The sequence below is a fragment of the Oreochromis niloticus genome, linkage group LG23 (assembly GCF_001858045.2).
Source record: "Oreochromis niloticus isolate F11D_XX linkage group LG23, O_niloticus_UMD_NMBU, whole genome shotgun sequence".
Classification (NCBI taxonomy): domain Eukaryota; kingdom Metazoa; phylum Chordata; class Actinopteri; order Cichliformes; family Cichlidae; genus Oreochromis; species Oreochromis niloticus.
Genome location: NC_031986.2, coordinates 21,852,813 through 21,873,812, shown reverse-complemented (window position 1 = coordinate 21,873,812; position 21,000 = coordinate 21,852,813). Strand labels below are relative to the sequence as shown.

General features: G+C 42.5%; 1 protein-coding gene across 7 annotated transcripts in view; it reads left to right on the top strand.

The window, feature by feature from the left end:
* The window catches only part of LOC100702923 (nck-associated protein 5), a 163,027-nt gene that overhangs the window by 43,744 nt on the left and 98,283 nt on the right, over positions 1–21,000 (top strand). For all 7 annotated transcript variants that reach the window (XM_019351818.2, XM_019351815.2, XM_019351819.2 and 4 more), the window contains one exon: positions 14,818–14,891. In XM_019351818.2, the coding sequence (XP_019207363.1) occupies positions 14,818–14,891 (74 nt within the window). The remainder of the gene's footprint in view (positions 1–14,817; positions 14,892–21,000) is intronic.

Sequence of the window (21,000 nt, the reverse complement as noted above, 5' to 3'; positions counted from 1 at the left end):
TATTTCCGGTTTATGTAGCATGTTTTCAAGATTTTTGCAAAAACTTTGACTTTAAACCTATTAAGTTGCATTTTTGGGGCTACAGCTTCATGGGACTCCAATCATTCTTGGCCATGTTTCCAGCCCCTCTGCACAACAGGATATTATAGGAGTGAGAGTTGTTTACCCTACCATCGAGTGAAAGGATCTTGTCTGCTCACCCCCATTAATGCTACAGCCAATATGATCAGCCCAACTTTTGACCTACAAGTGGAACAATGCAGAGTGCTCTGTCCTGTATTATGTACCATGGTAAACAACTCATGCTGAAGGTAATGCTTTTAGGGGCAGAGGGCATCTGATGGGTGTGCTATTGTAAACTCTCAGAATGAAGCTGGTGCCTCACTTTCAATCAGCCTATTGGAGGGTCTGGTTGAGAAATGGCTTCCAGAGGGTTCAGAGAATGCTGGAGCATTCGCCAAAAGGGGGGGGGGGGTGCCCCAGATAAAGAGGGTTAGCTGAGTAAACAAATAATAATGATGGAACAGCGTTGTTATTGTAAGAGCAAATAGCTGGTGTAAGCAAAGGAAATTTAGGTCCTTGCTCTGCGCGATTTTCCCACAGTAGCGACACTATCACGTTCCGAAATATCTGGAAATATCTCAAAGGGTTTCAGTGCTGTGAGGATATGAAATTAATTTTAGCACAAACAAATAATATTTGATTTTGGGCTCCTGTTTGAAAAATGAGTTCTTGTGGTGATGGAAATGTAATTTATTTATCAGATAGACCTTTAACCCCACCCCTGTTTCAAGGAGAAATCCAGTGTATTTCAGCCCTGCTGCAGAAGTCTACTGATGTCACCTCATCTGAGAGGCTTAATGAGAAACAGCACTGATGTCAGATTCCTCCCCGGCTCCCATCTGGATGAAATAAAACAAAAAAATGGCTGCTAAAAATACGACTCCACTTGAGATGATAACAAAGATTTAGTGCCATTAACTGTGTAAATACAGCGTGTGGTTGGCTCCAGATTCATATTGAAATTCCTTCCAAACCTGGATGAGCTCTGACTGTAAAAAGCTTCCCGAAAAAGGGCCGCAATAATACCTTTCAAAAGTCAATGATGGTCGATTTAAATATTTTATGCTGCTGAATTATTGGACCCTCAGTCTTCTGTCAGATCACTTGACAGAGTGCGGTAAGCCGCTGCAGTGAGAGGTCTTTGTTCACATTAACCCATGAAATGGATGCAGTAGCCTGGAGATAATGTCTTCAGGCTTAAACTGCTGCACTGACGTGGAAATTGAAATATAAGACCAAAAATCTTCCCGTAAGCTTGGTGAGGCGGCACTTACCCGCAGATCAGAAACAGAGTCAGCGTCACGTTTCACAAATGATGGTCACCCGCAAATTGCAGACACATTTGTAAGACCTACATGGTTTTCCTCTGACGAGTTAAAAGTGTCAGAATTTCAGTTTCCATCAAAACAGCATAATGATGTGTTTGCTTTTTAAATCCTGTAGGGAAGGAATAATAACAACATTTTTTCACAGTATTCCGATTTTTTCCTTTGGGCTCAAGGGATTGTTTTTATGTTAAAAAACAAAAAAGCCGGAACACCGTATGACTGTATCACACAGATGACCGTACCATCTGAACGTTGGAGCAGAAATCGAGACTCATCAGACCAGAACATCCAATTTTCTATTGTCCAGTTTTGGTGGTTCTGAATTGTGGTCTCAGTTTCCTGTTCTTAGCTGGCAGGAGTGCTCCTCCTCCTCCTCCTATCAGCTTGAAGCAGTCTGGCCATTGTCCTCTGACCTCTGGCGTTAACAAGACATCTTCTCCCAGAGAACTGCTGCTCACTGGATATTTTCTCTTTTTCAGACTATCCTCTGTAAACTCTACTGAAGGTTGCGTGGCAGATCAGCAGTTTGTGAAATAGTTGGAGCACCCCTCTGGCACTTAAATCACCTTTCTTCCCCTATTCTGATGCTTAGTTTGAACTTTGGCAGGTCATCATGAACAAGCCTAAATGCCTAAATGCACTCATTAGATGATACACCCCACCCTTTGTGACTAAACATATTTGTTTAGTTGTTAGTTAGTCATCCGCCTGTCCACTCCCCCCCAAAACTATCATTGCAGTTCTCTCCTTTAAAGTCACTGCTATTTCTGAAGCCTCGAAGAATACTCCAAACAAAGCGTGGCTAAACACACGTTATTCAACACGGCCACTTCACCGAGGACAGTCTTATTTACAGCTCTGCCTGAGGAGACCTGCAGTCTCATATTGGTTCTCTGTGGTCACGGGCACCTGTCTGTTTAGGGAATTCTGTCCTCATTCATTTTCCCCCCACCACTCTCAGTTTCCTTTCTGGTTAGACCTCGAATTCAAACAAGCCTGTTGTGTCAACCCCGAGGCTGCCGCTGCCCCAACGATCTGTCTGGAAAGATGCACTGAGCATCCAGATCACCGCAGAAATAATTCATGACCACTGTAATAATCATAGCACAGAGTCCTGCTGCAGAGGTCAGAAGTCGCCATATCCTATCTCCTTTCACATTTCTCATTATTATTCTTCTGCTCCAGCTTTCCTCCCCGAGTTAAAAAAAAGAAACACCGCACTATATCTGGACCCGCTCTCTGTGTCTGCCAGGCCAGATAGAGGATGTGGATCTGATAAGTATGAGTGGCACAGGTGGGTTTGTGGATGACAGGAGCCTACCGCTTGTCACATTACCATTTCTCCGCTTATGGTTTCCATGCATGCCTCCGAGGCAATCTGTCTTCCCCCCCTACCAGTCCCGAAAATCAGAGGCTGACATTAATGCTTTCTCTAGCAGGAATGCAATTCTTCGCCTCCAAGCTCGCTTCGACATCTGCCCGGCACCTGGGCTGGCCGACTCAGCGCACAGACAGGCCCCGTCAATAAATCAGCCTCTGGATTAAACAGAGGAGAGGCCGTGATAAAGCTGAGTCCCGGAGCTAATGTACGTGAGCTGTCAGGGAATCTGACGGAGTGTCTCAGGCAAGAAATATCCTGCAAAAACACACGCTTGGAAGGGATTTCGTCCTGTTTGCGGGTTTTGATTTGTTACCTGAGATGCTGTTCTCTCTTGTCCTCTCAGCTGAACTCTGGCACAGTAGGTAATGTTTTCCTGAACCTTGCTTCGTGGGTTTTGTATCAGAATTGTACACACACACACACTGAAATATAGAAAGTACCAGCAACAAGCCAAAAGCATTGAGTGCAAACAAAGCCTCCAAAGAGTGTATAATAAGTACCAGGCGGATAGTGCTAAATGGATCCTCTTGAGGTCTTTTGCTAGATCTATAATCTAGCTAATTTCCCGTGAAGTGAGCGCCGTTGCTGCGACTGGATCGAGCCTTCCTCCTCTTGGAGAACTGTTCGGCTACAGCGTGGCTCGGTTAGGTGTGGTGCCTGTCTGTCAAAGCCTGCATAAACAGAAGCCCAGCTTACCCCTGCGAACCAACCAACATCTGGTTAGCATCAACCCTCTGCTCTGATCTGCCCCTTCTTCTGTCACTTGCCAAAGGATTTCTCTCATGCTCGTTTTTTCTTTTTTTTGTCCCTTATTTTTTCCTAAAATGTTGTCACTCATCCTTTGGCTCAGGACTGACTGATGTTTGGCTTAAATCACTGACATAATCAACAGTGTTTTACGTATTCTGTTTATATGTATGCCATAATTAATAGTAGCTAGCTGCTGCAATTTAACTCTACAGTTCTGGTCTTGGGAAACTTCAGTTGAAGGGGATTATTATTATTATGTTTCTCCTGATTTTTTTGGTCTTGTGTTTACCGTTACAATGGTGGAAGCTCATATTAAACATGGCTAAGTTTCAAACAATGAGGTCAGTGTATATACAAGTAATCCCTGTGAGCCAAAAGCTCAGGATTTAGACGGCTCTAAATAAGCTGTTTCAGACAGTTTGTCCTACTCTTGGCTCGCTATGATGTCAATGGGACCAGATATCCCTACCCAAACAGCTCTCTCTATCGCTATTATGGAGGAACGTAGCCAGTAAATCACGCTCCATCCAGCACAGCACTATTGACGTAGCCTGTATGTGGTGTTTGGGTGTTGGTAGCTCCTATATAGTGGAGATGCATGTTTGCTCATTGGGAAGAGGTCATTTCTTCGTCACTTAGCGCTGCTTTGACTTTGTTTTACTTCTGCCTGGGCAGCTCACATACAGAGGGATTTGGTAGCGCTGATGTAGCTTGCTCGTTGTCAAGACGATGGCGCCATGTCACTTACCTCTGCTTCACCAAAGCTGCTTATCGGTCTGAAAAATCCAGCTACAAAAGCGTTAGGTAGCCGGGATATCTTTTTCCAATTGAAAGCATGTAGCATCAGTATAGCTTAGTGCTACAGCTATAAATTAGGCAGCAATTATTTGCAAATCTTCACCAATCTGTCTCAGAGTGTTTGCCTCCCACCAGGCGACCTGTGCGAATGTGGTCACTGCCATCCTTCGCTGTCCATTCAGGGTCAGGTTACTTTACTTGTACCTGTTGGTAGATTTTGTGTGCAGTAAGTGAGTCATCCATCCTCACGTGCACATTTTCAAAACAAACAGACAACAGACGAGCGTGCAGGTGCAAAGGCACTTCAGTGTTGACTGTATACTGTCCACGACTTTATCTGAACCTTTTAGATCTCACCCAACAGAAAAAGTAAACCTCCTCAGGTAAAGTCAAAATCACAATGTCAAAACATGGTTGCCTCCCTGTTTTAGCTGTCTTTCCCCAGCAGCTGTTGCAGTTTTAAATATCCCTTTTCTTTCTTTCTTTGTTCCTTTTGTCTCTCTCATCCTCTTTGACGCTCACTTGCTTTCTCATTCTCTCGTGTAGCAGCCTCCCTGGTTTCCCCGGTGCTCCCGCGGCTTGTCAGGTCCAGGTTTCCTTTTCATTTCTGTCATCACCATCCTCCCTCCTGCTCAGAGTACACCTGGCTGAATATTGGCCCCCAGATGATAATAAAAACCCAGTGAACCCCCAGGCTTGTAAAATCTGGGCACAGGCAACACAACAGGCTCCCCCCTCCCTGTTTCCTAGATTCCCATCCTGTCTGGAAACACTGGTACCAGTGTGGATACACTAAGTGTTTGTTTATATTTGGAAAGGTAGCATTCCTCGACCGCTCCTCCCTGATGTGTGTTTTGGCAGAGAACATACAAAGGGATTAAAGAGACAAAGCAAACGGAGAAAGGGGATTTATGTGACAAATGGAAAAATATATAATGCAGAGAAAGTTCAGTAGCTCTTTAATCCAATTCAGCCGTGAGGTTTGGTCAGAGCAGCCTTTGCTGGAGGACAATTCTTGGCTGAAAAATGCTTCTTTGAACGCCTTCATTCCTGTTGATATATTTATTGATTTTTTCAAAGGTTTCGATGTCCACATACAAACAAGGAACAGCCTTACTCATGTGCACAAACTATATGATGATGTCTTGGTACTCTTTACGCTTAACTGCTTCATTTTTGACTTTTATTTTGAAATTTACACACAGATTCAGCAAAAACACATATAAACTCCTAAATCCACATGCGTGTATATTTTCACATGGGTGTGCCACGCATCCACAGGCTCTTCGACACAGGCAGCTCTGTGGAAGTGATCAAATATCGATGTCTGAGCTACCTTTTCAGCTCCCTCCCTGAGAGATTTGTGGCATGAACAGCTTGGCCACTGTTCCCAACAGGCATGAATGGGACACTCTGTCAAACCCAAAGAGCAGAGAAGGAGCATATCTTAATGTTTGGAAAGATAATCTGTTGGGATTTGGATTCCTGACGGTGGCGAGGTGTTGATGTTTGGGCTGGGCCCGGCCGTAGGTGCTGCTGGAGGAAGAACATCAGATAACCCAAACTGCTGAAACCAATTCTAGATGATGAACAGGCTACCTTTTGTATCTTGAAGTAATCCTTGGTGCCTGACACTCCTCCGTTTGGAGCAGGTAGGCAGATGAAGAATATCCTGCTCACTGGAGGCATTTGTTACACGAACGTCCTCTACTCAATGAGGCCACTGTGTGAGCGTTACAGTTTAGGTACAATCAGGCGTAGTGTAAGCACTCAACTCAGATTCAGCAACATTTAATGAGTGATGGTTCATTAACTGCGTGGCAGAAAGAGCTTTTTATTGTAGTTTTCATTTCAAAATTTAATATTTGCTAATGAACACTCAAAGCCGGGATTGTTACTGTTATAAGCTGTTATAGGTCAGTCATCTGGCAAAAACATGCAGTAACCTGAGGCTTTTTCCAAGAACCTGTCAGGCCTCATAGACTTCCATGATAAAATAAACTTTACAGCAAAAATAACCTTTTTTATAGCCTGGTACAAATAAAGGTGTTACTCTGTGTAGCTAAGTTCCTCCTCTTCACAACTGTATGCAAAAAAAAATAATTGCGCATTTAAGTTAAACTAAGTCCGAAACCTACACATAATTAGGGCACTGACAGGTGGGTGGCTATCTGCGATTCAGACTTCCACTTCTCCATCATATTTTCAGTAATGAATTGCATTTCATGAAATTCTTCTTATTTTATCTACCTAGCAGTACACCCATAAAGTGATATGCATGTTGCTAACCAAGCTAGCTAGCATTAGCTGCAATCTTAGTAGTTACAAATATGGTGTCTTCTGTCTCTAAACATGGTCAGCATAAAGATCCAAAGTGGTAACTCACAATGGCTGATAGCAACCACCTTGCAGCTGGCAAAAATCGCACGGATTTGTTTTTTCGTTTTTTTGCTTGGAAATAGAGCAGCTGGATGCCCACAGGTTAGGCATGCAACATCCTCAATCTTTGGGTGATCACTTTCAATCACAAGACCATTACACAAGTCACCTAGTGGGAGGCAACCAACCAACCAAACCAAACAAGCACAATCTGACTGATTAGCGTAGGTTTGCAAATAATTTTATGAATGCAGACGGATTGCCAACATGTTGTAATTACAACATGAAAGAAAAGAACTGAACAAATCCACAAACGAGTACGAGCCACAAAATGAACAGCTATAAATATCTAATAACGGTAAAGTCTATTCATTTCACTGCTGTGCTTAAAATTAGACTAGAATTAGTGAGTGATTGGTGCAGCGTGATCAGTAAGTTTGATTGGCTCTTTGGGAACGAGGAGGGCAAAACCACCATTTCTGCCATTAAGGAACTCTCCAATAGATTTCTATTAAGGATTCTTCGAGTGCCTCGCTCTCTGTAGTGTCTCTGACTGAACCAAGATAGATGATAGCCTCTGAGGACAGAGAAGAGCCGACCTCCCAAAGCAGTAGAGGTCGTGACCTTGTCTCTGCCCATTGTGTCTTCTCAAGAATCAACAATTTCCTCTATGAATTCATCAAATCATTTGGATGCAGGAAATGGTTGTCCTTTATGCGACCGATGAAAATATCTGGGATCACATCCGCCACTGACAGCAAACCTCCCTGACAGATCAAGCTGACAGCACGCAGACCTCTATGTTTTTCCCACATGAATAATAACACGCATTAACCCAAGAAGCTGCCCGCTCTGGCGATAAACAGCAGGGCTATCAGTGGAGATATCGGGGTCTGAGGATATGAGAGCCTGATGGCTGAGCTGATATTATGACGCCAGGTCATTGGGGATGTGAGTAAAGACCACTGAGAGATGGATCACCACCACAGAGCCCCGAAACATCCTGATAAGACTAATGAATTTAACTAAGGCTGAACTAAACCTGATACAAGCAGCAGTGGCTTTAGTCTTACTGGATAATATGATAGGATCACAGTCATTAGAAATTATACTGGGGAAACGAGAATACATTTTCATTGACGCTAATTAAATTTGCAGTGTTTACATCTTTTGCCGGTGACGTTCACATAAACTTTGGAGTATTGGATGGCAGGTGTATTCGGCAGCAGATGCATCTGTGTGTTTGGCAGGAAGCCCAGACTAACAGCCCTATCAGATGTAGTATATCTCCCACACCTTGAGAAGTCACTGTCATAACTCATTCTCAAGTGTACGGTGAAAAACCCCCCAAAACAAAACGCCCAGAACGAAATCTCAAATTCTGTTGGCATAACCTTTGACTTGCAGTAGCCCATGTGGGACTGTTACTTTCTGTCAAACCTGCAGCTTTTCAGGCTTTTCAGATGCTTTTTCAGTCCCACAGGCCTTGCTGGCATGTCATCAGTCTGCAAAAAAAAAACCACTCCTGGAAAGCAGAGATAGGTTGGCGGGATGGGTTGGGATGCAGGGTTAGGGAGGCTCGAGGTTGTGACCTTGTCTGGGTGTTATTCCCAGAGGCTGCAGACCTCTACAAGGTGTCTTATCAGTCAAGCCAGGCGGAGGTTCTCATCTGCAGACACATCAAGGTGGTGGAAGGAACTTACATCAGCGAGGACTTAAAGGAACGTATCCTGACCTCTGCGGCAACCAGGTCAGAGTTTTATCTAGCTTAAAGTTTATTTATTTTTTCCAGTGGACTCCAAAGCGGCCGATATAAGAAGCAGACGCTCATCGGGGATGTGGTTCCATCCCTCCTAATCTCCAAAAATGTGTGAAAGAGCAGAGTGTGCTTGCGAGGCTCATATGGATGAATAATGCATCTGATGTTTTATTACTGAGAAATCTGGACCATTAATCTTAAACAGATTGCACTGGCTTTGAGTCTCAGACAGTCTGCCTGTTTGCATGTTTGTGTGGTCAGAAGTGTGTTGTTTTTTCACTTTATATATACACACACACACACACACACATATATATATATATATGTATATATATATATATATATATATATATATATATATATATATATATATATGTTCCCTCTCTGCTTCTTGGTGCCAAGGCAGTGGGGGGATGGCACTTACATTTAAAAATTTCATAAAGGCACACAAGCAGTTGGAGGGGGGCCTGGATATGGGACTCGAGCCATGGCGCGAGTCAGGGGAAGCTCTTTCCTCGGCAGCTACTGAGCGCCTGCTTATCAAACGCTCTCACACACTTGAGTAAACACGGCTGGATAAACATTACTGAGAAGCAGCGGTCGAAGAGCACGAACATCTGCAAACACATTACCTGACAGGTTAACAATAGCTCGGCCCCTGCTTTTATTTAAGCAGCATAAAATCAATACTGTGCACAGCACTGGCTTTTAATGAATGGCTTTTAAAGTGCAATATCATCTGTACCATGGGCAATCCTTCCATTCATTCACCTTAAAAAGCTTTCATTCTGCACACAAAGAAGAATAGGCAAAATGTGTATTTATAATTAAAACGGTTTCTTATTTAGAAAACCTCAAGTGCAGGAAATGAATTACAACATAAAGGTGACAAAATAAAGAATAAAACACCATAAAGAGTCTTTAAAGGATGTTGATCCAACAAGCTTTGCCAGAATAGCTTCAGTCCTTCTTGACTTTTTAGGTCTCTGGAACTCTACTGAGGGACAGACGTCATTCTTGCAAAAGATATACCCTTCATGTATTTCCTTAATTAGTCCAAAATCTTCCATAGGTGTTCAGCTGGGTGTAGACCTAGTGACCACAAACTCCATGGCATATGAAGTCTTAGTGACTTGTGCAAGCTTTTTATATGTCCACACTGCAGGAACGTGGGACCAAGTTGCCAGAGAAAGGACAAAAGGAAGTACTCATCAGTGACCGCTCATGCCTCATCGATGGTGACAAGATCCTAAAAGAGGCCACTTTGAATGAATGGCTCAGGTTTTAACCCCATTCTACGTTATACCTACAATAAGGAAATAAAATAACATTTAGACATTTGCTTTGAAAAGAGGCTTCACCTTGTTCAGCAGCTTCAAGTCCAATTGTCATCTTAAAACACTGAGTAGCAGAAACAATTTTTAGTGAAATCTGTTACCTGTAAAATTAGATTTACATGCAGCAGTCCAACAAATCTCACCTAATTCAGTTTAATTTACCGCAACGTCTCCTGAAGGTCTGTTGCTCTGTAAGTGCACATCTTGCTGTCAGGTGAAGTATATTGGGACTTTTGTAAAAGCCTCTTCATGATTTAGTATACTTTGGAGGTGCTTACGTACTCCTTATGAGCTTACAGCTCTTAGGACATTTTAAGCACTGTAAGGAATTGCATTCACCAGAGCACTGGTCCTGAGAAATATGCCTCTGATAAAGTCTCAGGTCAGTAAATTCTGTTTTTTTTCCCTCTCCAGTCTACACGTGAGTACCTGGGCCTCGTGGGAACGGTGCAGCTTTCACTCACGCCGTAAAACCGTCAGGAGTAATGCCTGGCTGAAGATATAACACGCGGCATTACATACATGAGTCATGCTTTAAATCTCCACTTTAAATACCCTCCTATTTCACATGACAACAAGCATGCTGCATTCTCTACATTCCTTCATGTGTGCTGAGGATTATTTCAGTGCCCTGTCATTAGGACGAGGGCTACGTGATGACAGCACTGACTTAGCCAGCTTTACATGACTTTGATGTGGCCTGTAAATATTTCCCCTGACACAGGGCTTTTTGCGAAGAAGGTTCCCCTTTGTGGAGCAGTCATAATCATTATGGGATTGTGTTGCTAATGGTGTTTCAGAGACAGATGTTCTACCCAAAAGGGTTTCTTGGCCGCTTGAGAAAAAGTCACACATTTTAGTTGATGAATTGGCAGATGTTGGTTTGTTGAACGTTCAGAATGTGCTTGTTTTCTTTAGACCAGTGGTTCATATTTGAACTTCTTCATCTTCAGGGCCACTCATGCTCAAATGTGTTCACTTGAAGTCAGTTTTAATTGGATCTAGGTAACTTTCAGTTAGAGTTTACTACAGTTATGGTAGGTATACCCTTTTTCATACCAGAACATATTGAAAAATAATCTGGTCTTTACAAGGTTTAAAATCAGGTGATGATATATTATCATACCAACATGCAGAAGTAGTTTGTGAAAACCAATCACATCTCATGATTCAGTAGCGTGTAGAACTACCTTTAGCAACAGTAACTTGAAGTAATTCAGGTCTAAATGACTTTATCAGTCTCTCACATCATTGTGGAGGAATTCTGGCCCACTCTTCTTTACAGCGTTGCTGCAGTTCCTTGAGACTTTATGCACAATTCTCTTAAGGTCCCAACTCAGCATTTCAATCAGGTTGAATTCTGGACTTTGACTGGCCCATTGCAGCAGTTTGATTCTTCCGTTTTTCAGCCATTCTGTTGTAGATTTGCTGCTGTGCTTGGAATCATTGACCTGTTTCATGACATAAATTGGGCGAAGCTTTATCCGTCAGACAGTCCTCACATTTGACTGTAGAATACTTTGCTATACAGAGGAGCTCATGGTGGACTTGATGATTACAAGGTGCCCCGGTCCTGTCGTTGCAAAACAAGCCCAAATCATGACCCTCTCCCACCGTGCTGACAGCTAACATGAGGTGATTGTGCTGATGTGTTGATGTGTTGTGTTTTGTGCATTATGGTCAAACATCTCCACTTTGGTCTTGTCCTTCTAAAGCACATTGCTGCACAGGTCTTGTGATTTTGTCAGGTGCAACTTTGCAAACCTAATTCACCTTAGGGTGAATTTGCTGGGGCCTCCACTCCTGGGAAGACTGGCAGCTGTCTTGAATGTTTTCCACTTGTAAATAATCTTTCTCACTGCAGAATTATGGGCAAATTATTTGGAAATGGCCTCATAACACTTCCTAGAAGGCAGCAGCAATTGCTTCTTTAAGGTTTTTGCTGATATATGTATCTGTGCTTTCACCTTGCTGTTTTAACTTTTCTACCATACACAAGTTACACCTTTTTATTCATAATATATTGGCAGTTTCAACTGTTTATCCATACTACTAGCTAGTATACCTCCTAACAAAGCATGAGATCTTTCTGTTACAGTGTACTTTGTTTCTTCTGCAGAACACATTTCACAGCTACAGGCTTCTCTCCGTCCACCCATGTGGTCAGGATGAATTCAGAGAACACAAACATGAACAATCATTTGCCTTGGTTTGCACTATTGATTAACTACTCCTGGAGCCAACAGTAAATTTAACTTTGGGAACTTAGCACTGCGCACTAATGGCCTTGGGTCTGAGTGCCATTCTGGCTCCGTTCTGTGACACTCTGAGACTGACAGATGGCTTTAGGGCAGTGTTGTTAGACACTGTAATTGGTTGCTTTCCAAACATGAAAGATTTGTCATGCTGATTAAGTAAAAATGGATGATTCCAGTGATGAAAGGGATGATGGATGGAAACTGAGTTAATGTCTTTTGTTGTCATTTTTTTTTTTGCGTGACAGAAATTGGAAAATGTGCCACCACACTGTTAAGCATCGATCTGTTGTCGTGCTTTGGCCCTATTTGCCTAATGGTCACCAGCGTGCCCTTGAATGCCAACTCGGCAGGACACCTGGGCCTTTGCCATGTTCTCCTGGCACTGGTGCAAGCTGCTGGTGATGGCTGTCTTTGAGTGGCGGTCTCAGATGCGAGATTAGGTCCAATAATTGCTTAAGAAGCAGCAGACAAAACAACTGTGCTTACTGTATTTAGATCAGCAGTCTCTGAACATCTGGTGAATTTGCTCTCAAGGCCACAGCTTAAAAAAGCCCATGTAGTGATAACAGAAGTACTTTAGGTCTGTTCAGGCCCCAAATGTGGTTCACAGGGAGGTCAGAATCATTCTGTCCTCATATTGCTCAATGCAAATTATTAAAAGTGCTGTGTTACAGGCTGTGAAATAGCTCAATGTTTCATGTCTGCAAAATCAATAACGGCGTTGAAAGCCCAAAGCTTGTGCCAAATAGTTGTATCTGATATCATTGTGTATGTGTTTTTCCACAGTATCATATGAAGTGTTCAGGGACCATCATTGCTACTCACCAGTCATGTTGTTGTAATGTCATAGCTTCCCCGTGAATCGGGGAAAAGACATAAAAACAATGCTTATAAGTAGAAGTAATAGCATAAAGATCGGCACCATCCATGTAGTCATGGCAATGAGTGAAGCTCAAAACTTTTACCCAGGAGACTGGGTTTGTGCCTTATGTGAAACCAAAAGGGAATATTGAGCTGATTTATTGTTTCTGCTTTTGTAAATGATCTGTTTTACCTTTTACTTTTGCTTAGGCCTGAGCACCAAGCAACAGTATTGTGCAATATTTTTGTATTATTGTAGGGTCTTTGCCTTACCACTGGCCACTGTTGTTGTCAGTTGGTGCTATATGAATAAAATAAAATAGAATTGAATTTTTTAAATATTCTTCTGAAATACCAGGTACAAAGACTCCTGAAAACAAGGTAAAAAGCAGCCAATGTCCAAAGAAAAAGTTGAAAATACCTTCAGAAAAAACATGGAGCTGAAGACCACTGAAAAGCATTTCAAGGAAGAAAGTTATGAAGAAATGAGGGATGGCTTAAGACTTTTGCACAGTAGGGTACTTGCTATTATGGCAAGAAAAAAATGTAAAAAAGATTAAATCATAATCACGTGAAGTATATTATAATGGCAGAAAGCCCTTAAGTCAACATGCTGTGTTATCGCAACAGTGTTAGTGGTCAATTGCATTGTTGGTGCTGGGGTTATCTTGGTTTTGACCATTAATGCAATATTAGACCATTTGTCAAATAATTGGTCATTTTTGAGGCTGTGTTGCTGTTTTTGGCTGATTATGCGGGATTTCCCAATGTGTTTCCCAGAAACGTGTATTGTTATGATATAGTGTATCACTACAACAAGAAAAATTTCCATATTGACCAAACTTGTCTCGTGTGGACACTCTGCTGTATTTTATCATCAAGGGTTTTCCCACAAAGTTTGGAAACTGCAGACACGGTGTTTGTTTTTCATTTTTCTCCTTGGATGATGGTCTAAAACAGTGACTTTGTGCTTTACTGAAGGGATTTATTTTGGTAGTGACTAATTAGAGAACTGAGATTACAATAGCTGCAAAGGGAGTTATGTTCAGATGCAGGCCAAGGCGCCGTAGTTGCGGTAAAAGCAAAAATAAAAGGGTTTATATTTCACAATCAACATACATGACATAAAAAAAAGGATGGTTTGCAGATACTACAACCATTTTTCCCCTCCTAGACTGAGATTTCTGGCTTAGGGACTTCTTGGGAATCCCCATTATTCAATTACACTCACAGCACATGACGGGAGTGTCTGGAAATCAATGGAGAGCATCTGTCCCACAGAGATAACCATTTACCCATGAGACGCATCGTGAGCTGTCAAGCTAATATCTAATTAATTAGTCTTAAACCTCCACCGCACTGATCTGACAGCACAGTGTGTCCTCTGCTGTGTACTGCAGGTAGACACTGAGTATCTGAAAACCCAGATGTTTGAAGTATGGTGCCCGCTGTATGTGGCCTATTTCTCACAGTTACAGCCCCCTTCTGCTATATGATGTCAGACCACTAAGAAGCAAATCATTAGGCCAAAGCCAAGAAATCCTAACATCTGTTTCTTCCATTCTGCTCTCAGCCTTAGCTCATTTTGTGTGTGCTGTAACTCAGTAGCGCACATTTTGTGAGTGTGGGCTATTCCCAGCTGACATTACACTGCCGGACTTGCTTCTGGGCCAGCCGTTAGAAGTTACCCAGAGGTACTTCTGGAATTACACATGGAGAGGGGATAAGAGGCTAAACTGAATTATCACACCTTTTAAAAAGCACTCCTGTCTTGACGTTCTTTGACATTTATGAAAGCAACACGAGGATGCAGTCAGGGCGTGATTTTGCATGTATTCCTTTAATCAGTGTTAGCATTTGACTCTTTGAGCATTTTCACATAAAGTTTTCTGTCTCTCGGCAGGAATACATGGACGCCAACAAATGCATTGATGAACTTCTCAAGCAGCTTGAGGAGGAGCGCCGAAACGTCCGAAGGTAAGAGGTTCTGCCTGAAGATATCAGCAGCTGCCTGCAATTCATTGCCAACCAGAGGCTGCAGAACAATGTTGTTTGGTTTTGAGCTTGAGACAAGCTTTGTGCACAGTTCTTGAGAAATGCTTTTTGTGTTGGAAGCACACTAAAAGTGGCAGACAAAGGGGGAGACTGGTTTGGGGGTTGACTGGGGGCATTTCTCATGGAGGTCCTTTGGAGCAGATTTGCACAGACAATGGAAATGAAGAGCTTATGGAGATGCCAATCTAATGACCTTGTCCCCTCAATGCTGCTATCATCCTTTCCCTTCCAGCAATGCACAGCCCCCATAGAAAAGAGAGACAATTTTTAAACTTCACCCTCTTTTGTACAACCCTTTCTCCATCTCAATGGAGCTGTATTCCCCCGGCTCAAAGTAATTTTCCCCCTGAGTGAGCAAAGAGGGGCTGGGGGTTGGACAGAGGGGAAAGGGGAATAAGGGTCTCAGGATGGGTGGCTGCGGGGGGTTAAATGACCACTGACCATCCCCTTTACTCGGCCAGGACAGCCCCTTAATAAAGGAAGTGATGTGTAAAGGAATGACCCTCTCATCTAAGTCATCCCCACCCAACTTTCTAAGACATCTCGTGTGAGAGCCAGAGTGACCTAATAGCCACTTAGATGACCTGTGCAAACTGATCTGAGGACCAAATGGTTTCAAAAGCCTTGAACTTGTACAACTGCAACTGATTGGAGTACCCCGATTACCCTGAAAGCTGCATGTGAAACACAAATGCCCAGTGTAGTGTAGATTGGGCATTAACTGGTCATTAACCTGCCAGCGCCCTACTATGGAGTCCATGTGATGTCTGATTGCCCACAGGTGAGAATACAGTGGATAAATGTCAGTGGGCTGTCTTCATGGTGCTCCCTTTTCAAAGCTCTATCTCTCCAGCTTCTGTCCAGCTTCCCATTTACTGTTTTGTACCCCATGTGAGAAGAAAAAAAACTCTTTGGAGTGTATTCCAACCTGATCGTTCTAAGGTTGTCCAAACTGGCTTAAAAACAAGGTTAGTACCTTGTTTCTGATTGCGTAAATTATACCTTTAAATGATTTAATGCTACATGGCATTGTACTTTGAAGTGCTTAAGCGTTGACATGTAAGCATTGTGTCTTAGCCTTTGGCCAGTGTCTCTTCCTTTTGCTCTTATCTCCGCAAGGCATCAAACTTGGTCTTCTACAATGTTTTTCTAGCCATTGTGCCATTGTGTAAAACACTCAGTCAGTAGAAGTAGACAAAACCTGAGAAACAAAACAAAACCACTAACGGTCAGTTTGGTATGTTTTAAAAAGGACAACCTATTCTCTAAGTATCCCCCAATGTACCCCTGCCTTGTAGAACTGACATTTGTTTCCTTGAGGTTCAAAGATATAAACTCACTCATAACTCAAAGTAGTGTTTGCCATTTGAAGTACATCTTTCAACTCAGTATCTTGATTGAAAGAATCATGGATAAAGGCTCAAGTTTTTCACGTAATGCTGGTGTCTTGAGAAGAAGTGCTGTTTACAAAGATTGCTTTTGTCTTCCATGGGCTCTAGTGAGAGATTCAACTGTGAGGGGCTCTGCATTGTTGCAAGCCTCTAGATGTTGTAAACAAACCAGTGGAACTCCGTACTTTGAAAATTCCTCGTCTTTGAAGCTCAGTTTTTAGAAACAACATACCACCAGCCAGGATTTGTTCTCATTTCTTTTCCAGTGTTGTTCGATTCAGAGCGGCGACATTGATGAATGATTTCACAAAGGCTTTTGTTCAGCTAAAACATAGACCTCGACTTTTTTTTTTAAAAAAAACAAAAAAACCGCCTCCTTCCCCTTATTAGGCAGCATCTCACGATGCTGTAGATGTCTCCCTCCACCCCTAAGAATATGGGGCCCATCAATCAGTCAAGAGGAGAAAGAGAAGTCCGTACATTCCTCTAGTTCTTTGCATCCTTCCTTTATGACCCAGTGACCTACTACATTCATGGCTCTCATTGTACCATATTATGGGGTAGTTTCACACTGGCAAAGTACACCGATTAGACAATTATGGCTTATCTCTGTCCTAATTTCAATTTTTTTTTTTTTTTTTTTTTTTACGTTAGAAGGCAGATACTAAAATGTTTCATTTAATTGCTAAATATGCACATCTTGGTCTTACTTTATATTTTGATCAAATGGGAAATACGTGAAACTTCTTTTGTCCAGTTTCCTCAATTTTTTTAAGGACACACTGCACACCATGCTGAGATATGCCAAGTTTTTAGCTAATAGCTCTTTGGAAATCACCTTGGTGCAGAAATACTATTTTATGTCTGTCAAACTGTGCTATCTTTGGAATTTTATATTTAGACACAAGATAGGTTCATCCCTTGAGTGTTTTATGCTTGAATGATTCATAGGTCAGCGTTAAGTGGCTTAAGAAATGATAAATAATCCTCTGAAAATGGCCAGGTACAAGGACTGGACTAAAAGTGAGTGAAAAAGTAGCCAATGTCCAACAAAACCTTTGAAAGACCTCCAGAAAGCCTGGAGAGCTATTGCCCAAGAGCGCTTGAATACATATCAAGAAAATCTGGCTCATTGGAAGCAAAATATGAAAGAAATGAGTGGTGGATCGAGACTTTTGCATTGTTATAAATTAAAAGAAAACATGGATGTGGTGTGTTGTGCAAAAGCTGGAGTTTTCACTGATGTTTGCCAAGTGGGTGTCATCTGTACCAAAACAAGCTCCAAATGTTGCAGAGCTACAGGTGGTAAGTGTAAATTAATGAAAAACATGGATTTTTAATTATCTGAATCTAATTAAAGATCATTTTGAGTGTCAGAAACACCTGCTATATCCTCGTCAGCCGAAAGCCCCATGAGTTCACATGCAGATACACAATTGCCATCTCTTGCACTCAGTCGCAGCATCATTGCTCGATGGAGCACAAAGCCCCAGTGGGATGCTGGCCGGCCTCTCCCGCTCGATCTATTCAATGTGACCACGTCCTTGACAGACGGAAACAAAAGCTCCACGGCACAGTGTCAACATCAGATGGAGCAAATCCAAATTTGGAAACATCAGACACGTTGTACAGTTGGACACCAAACCCAGGGTTTCCAGTTATTCATCGTTTGTTTGCAGGGCACTCATTAAACATGATGAAATGTCTTTTTAAAGGTTTACACTCTCATTAGTGGTGGCCTTGATATGCCGCTGACACACAGTTGAGTCAGAGCAGGTTGGATGTGTTGAGGAAAAAGAGTTTATTAAAGTCGTTGCTGAGTGACAGACATGTGGTGGTGGTGGGGAACATATGGATGCTCTGCAGCGCTAAAAAGCATGACGGGCGGGGAGTGAGTTTGCATGACCTCTTTTTGACAAGCTGCTGTGTCAAGGCACCGTGACTGTGTAATCTTCCCCGTGGATTAAAACAATGCAGATTAGTTTTTTTTCCTCTTTCCATCTCTACTTTCCCACTGTTGATTTGTCAATGTGCTGAGCTGGGGTTTTTTTGTTTTTCCACAAATCTTCCCCTGACCTTGTTTTCAGTAGCCATAGCTGGCCAGTGTAAGGGGTCACATGGCCCAGAGCTGGTCTCACCTGCCATTTTCTGCCTGCTGGAGCAGATGGCATTTGTCTGTGACCCTTTCCACACCTTGGAGGACAAGGAGGGATGAGGAGGGTGGCTGGCAGGCGGTGTGGGGTAGGACTGAGGGGGGGAGGCTCGCTCATAGCAACTGGGAAGTGGGGAGTTGTGATGAGGGAGCAGGGAGGGAGGCAGGGGACTCAGCTGGAGATGCTCGGGGCTTAGGACAGGTTGCAGGGAGCAGGCAACTGCAGCTGCAGCCCAAGTCGAAAGGACATTAACGACGACATCTGCTGATCAATAAGCTATTTGTCATGTTCATAGAGCAGCCCCGCTTCGAAGACGGCAGAGATAGAAAGCGGAGGTCAGATCAGATGTGCTCTTAGGTGGGGGATTATAGCTAATAGGACTTGCTTTGTGTAAGTGAATTCGCCTGTGGGTGGAATTGAAATTGGTCCATTTTTTCTCTGAGAAGCAGCTCAACATTTCTGCCTATTTGTCCTTGCTTGATCATACAATGTTTGAGCTTTAAGACCAACTATCAAAGACTGACTGGAAAGTCAAGAAAGTCTTTTCTTGAACTGCAAATTCTCAAAATTGTTTGAGCTATTAAAAGTTTTCTGAGAGACTCTGAATTTTCTTAAAGTTTGTCCTTTTTAAGGGCATTGCTCGTACAAAGCGCCTTCGCCTTTAACCGAGGATGGCGGCGTTAAGTGAGAGAAAGAGCTAAATGAGTGAGCCTGTAAACATGCCAGAGAAAGAAAGACCACAGGAGCACAAAGCTGGGAAACAGCTTTGCAAATCTGGACCTTGCTGATGTTGCTACAAGCCATATCTGGCCTCAAAGACGCCTGTGTGCTGCCGGCGGTCTGAGCAAGATGAAAGGCTGTAATCCTCAGCTGAAGTATGTGGCGAGGCCTGCTCTGCCGATGAGGAGGTGGATAGGGTTCAGCCTCCCGCAAACCCCTTCGACGCCCCGAGGATCTGCCGTCTCGCTTGGGCGAGAGCCATGCATTTTACAACTTTAATTGGATAAGTTGACCGGTCTAATGCAATAATTTGATCACGCTAAGCCTTAAAGAGATCTAATACGCTCCCAAAGTATATTTGTGCGCCCTCTGAAGTAAATGACTGAACCTAATCCATCCATTAGAGGTCACTTTACGACCCAGGAGTCCAGACTCCAAAATATCTTAAAGGAGCAGTTAGTGGGCAAATAAATCAGTCTGTGAAACCCTCATTTAAACCTTCATGCGCGGCTGGAATTTGCCTTTTTAAATTAGTTGGTATTTTTCCTCAAGACTTTGTTATTTTTTAATAAAATGCTCGATTAAACCTTGTGGAGTGTAAACCATGAACAGCCAGTGGTAAAATGACAAAAGTCTCTGCTTTTCATGTATAATTATCTGGTTTTGCATATTATTTTCCTACTTGATGGCCAGTACGAGTTGTTAGCAGTCCAGTATAAATTATCAGTAGGTGGCCGCCAATAACATAACCGTGATTGCGTGGTTTCACTCTGCTGAAAGGAAGATATGATGAGTTAAGTGTGGTTTAAAAAAATCCAATTCAGAAGCTGTAACTGTGACTTTTCCTTTCGATTTAGCTTTCCCTTTGTTATAATATTTGCTTAATTTTCACCCATTTGTTCGGTTAGTTTTAGGCACCAGAGATGCTTGGTTTGGTTTATGATTGTTTTTGCTAAAATACACCCTTGTAGTGTAAATCTGATACTACAGAGCTGAATTTATTGTGTACCGTGTGTTCTTTGCTCTGCTTTGTGACCAGAGGTTACATGCAGTTCACAAAGCCACTAGATTTATCTTGCTGCTTATCACTGATTATAGTCAAAGGTAATGACCTACTAAAGGTGCGTACAAACCGTAATAGACGAGCAACAACTGATTACCACAAACAATGAAATGAAACCATGGAACATCTACTAGCCATCAGTGTGATGAGCGAATCCCTTCATATCTGGATAGGTGCAGCGATTTATTGAAACCTGTGAAAACACATGTAAATACAGTATAAAAGGCAAAACAGTTTATATAATTCGAATGAGCTTGAAAGTCAATATTTGAAAGTCAATACCTTTATTCTTCAGCACAGTCTGAACTCTCTTAAGCAGCTTTCTTGTCATGTCTTTAAGTAGTCTTCAGGAATAGTTCTCCAGGCTTCTTGAAGGACATTCAAAGCTCTTCTTTGGATGTTTCTGCCTTTTGTTCTGTTCTCTGTCAACATGATCCCACACTGCTTCAATGATGTTGAGGTCCCGGCTCTAGGGAGGCCAATCCATGACTGATAGTGCTCCACTGTGTGTTTTTCTTGACAGTGTGTTTGGGTTGTTATCATGCTAAAAAAATTAAATTGCGCCAATTAGACTCTTCCAAGATGTTACTGCATGGTGGATTAAAGTCTGATGGTACCTTTCTGTGTTCATAAATCATCAATTTTGACAAGATCTCCAACAACACTGGATGAAATGCATATCAAACCATAACAGAAATTCCGCC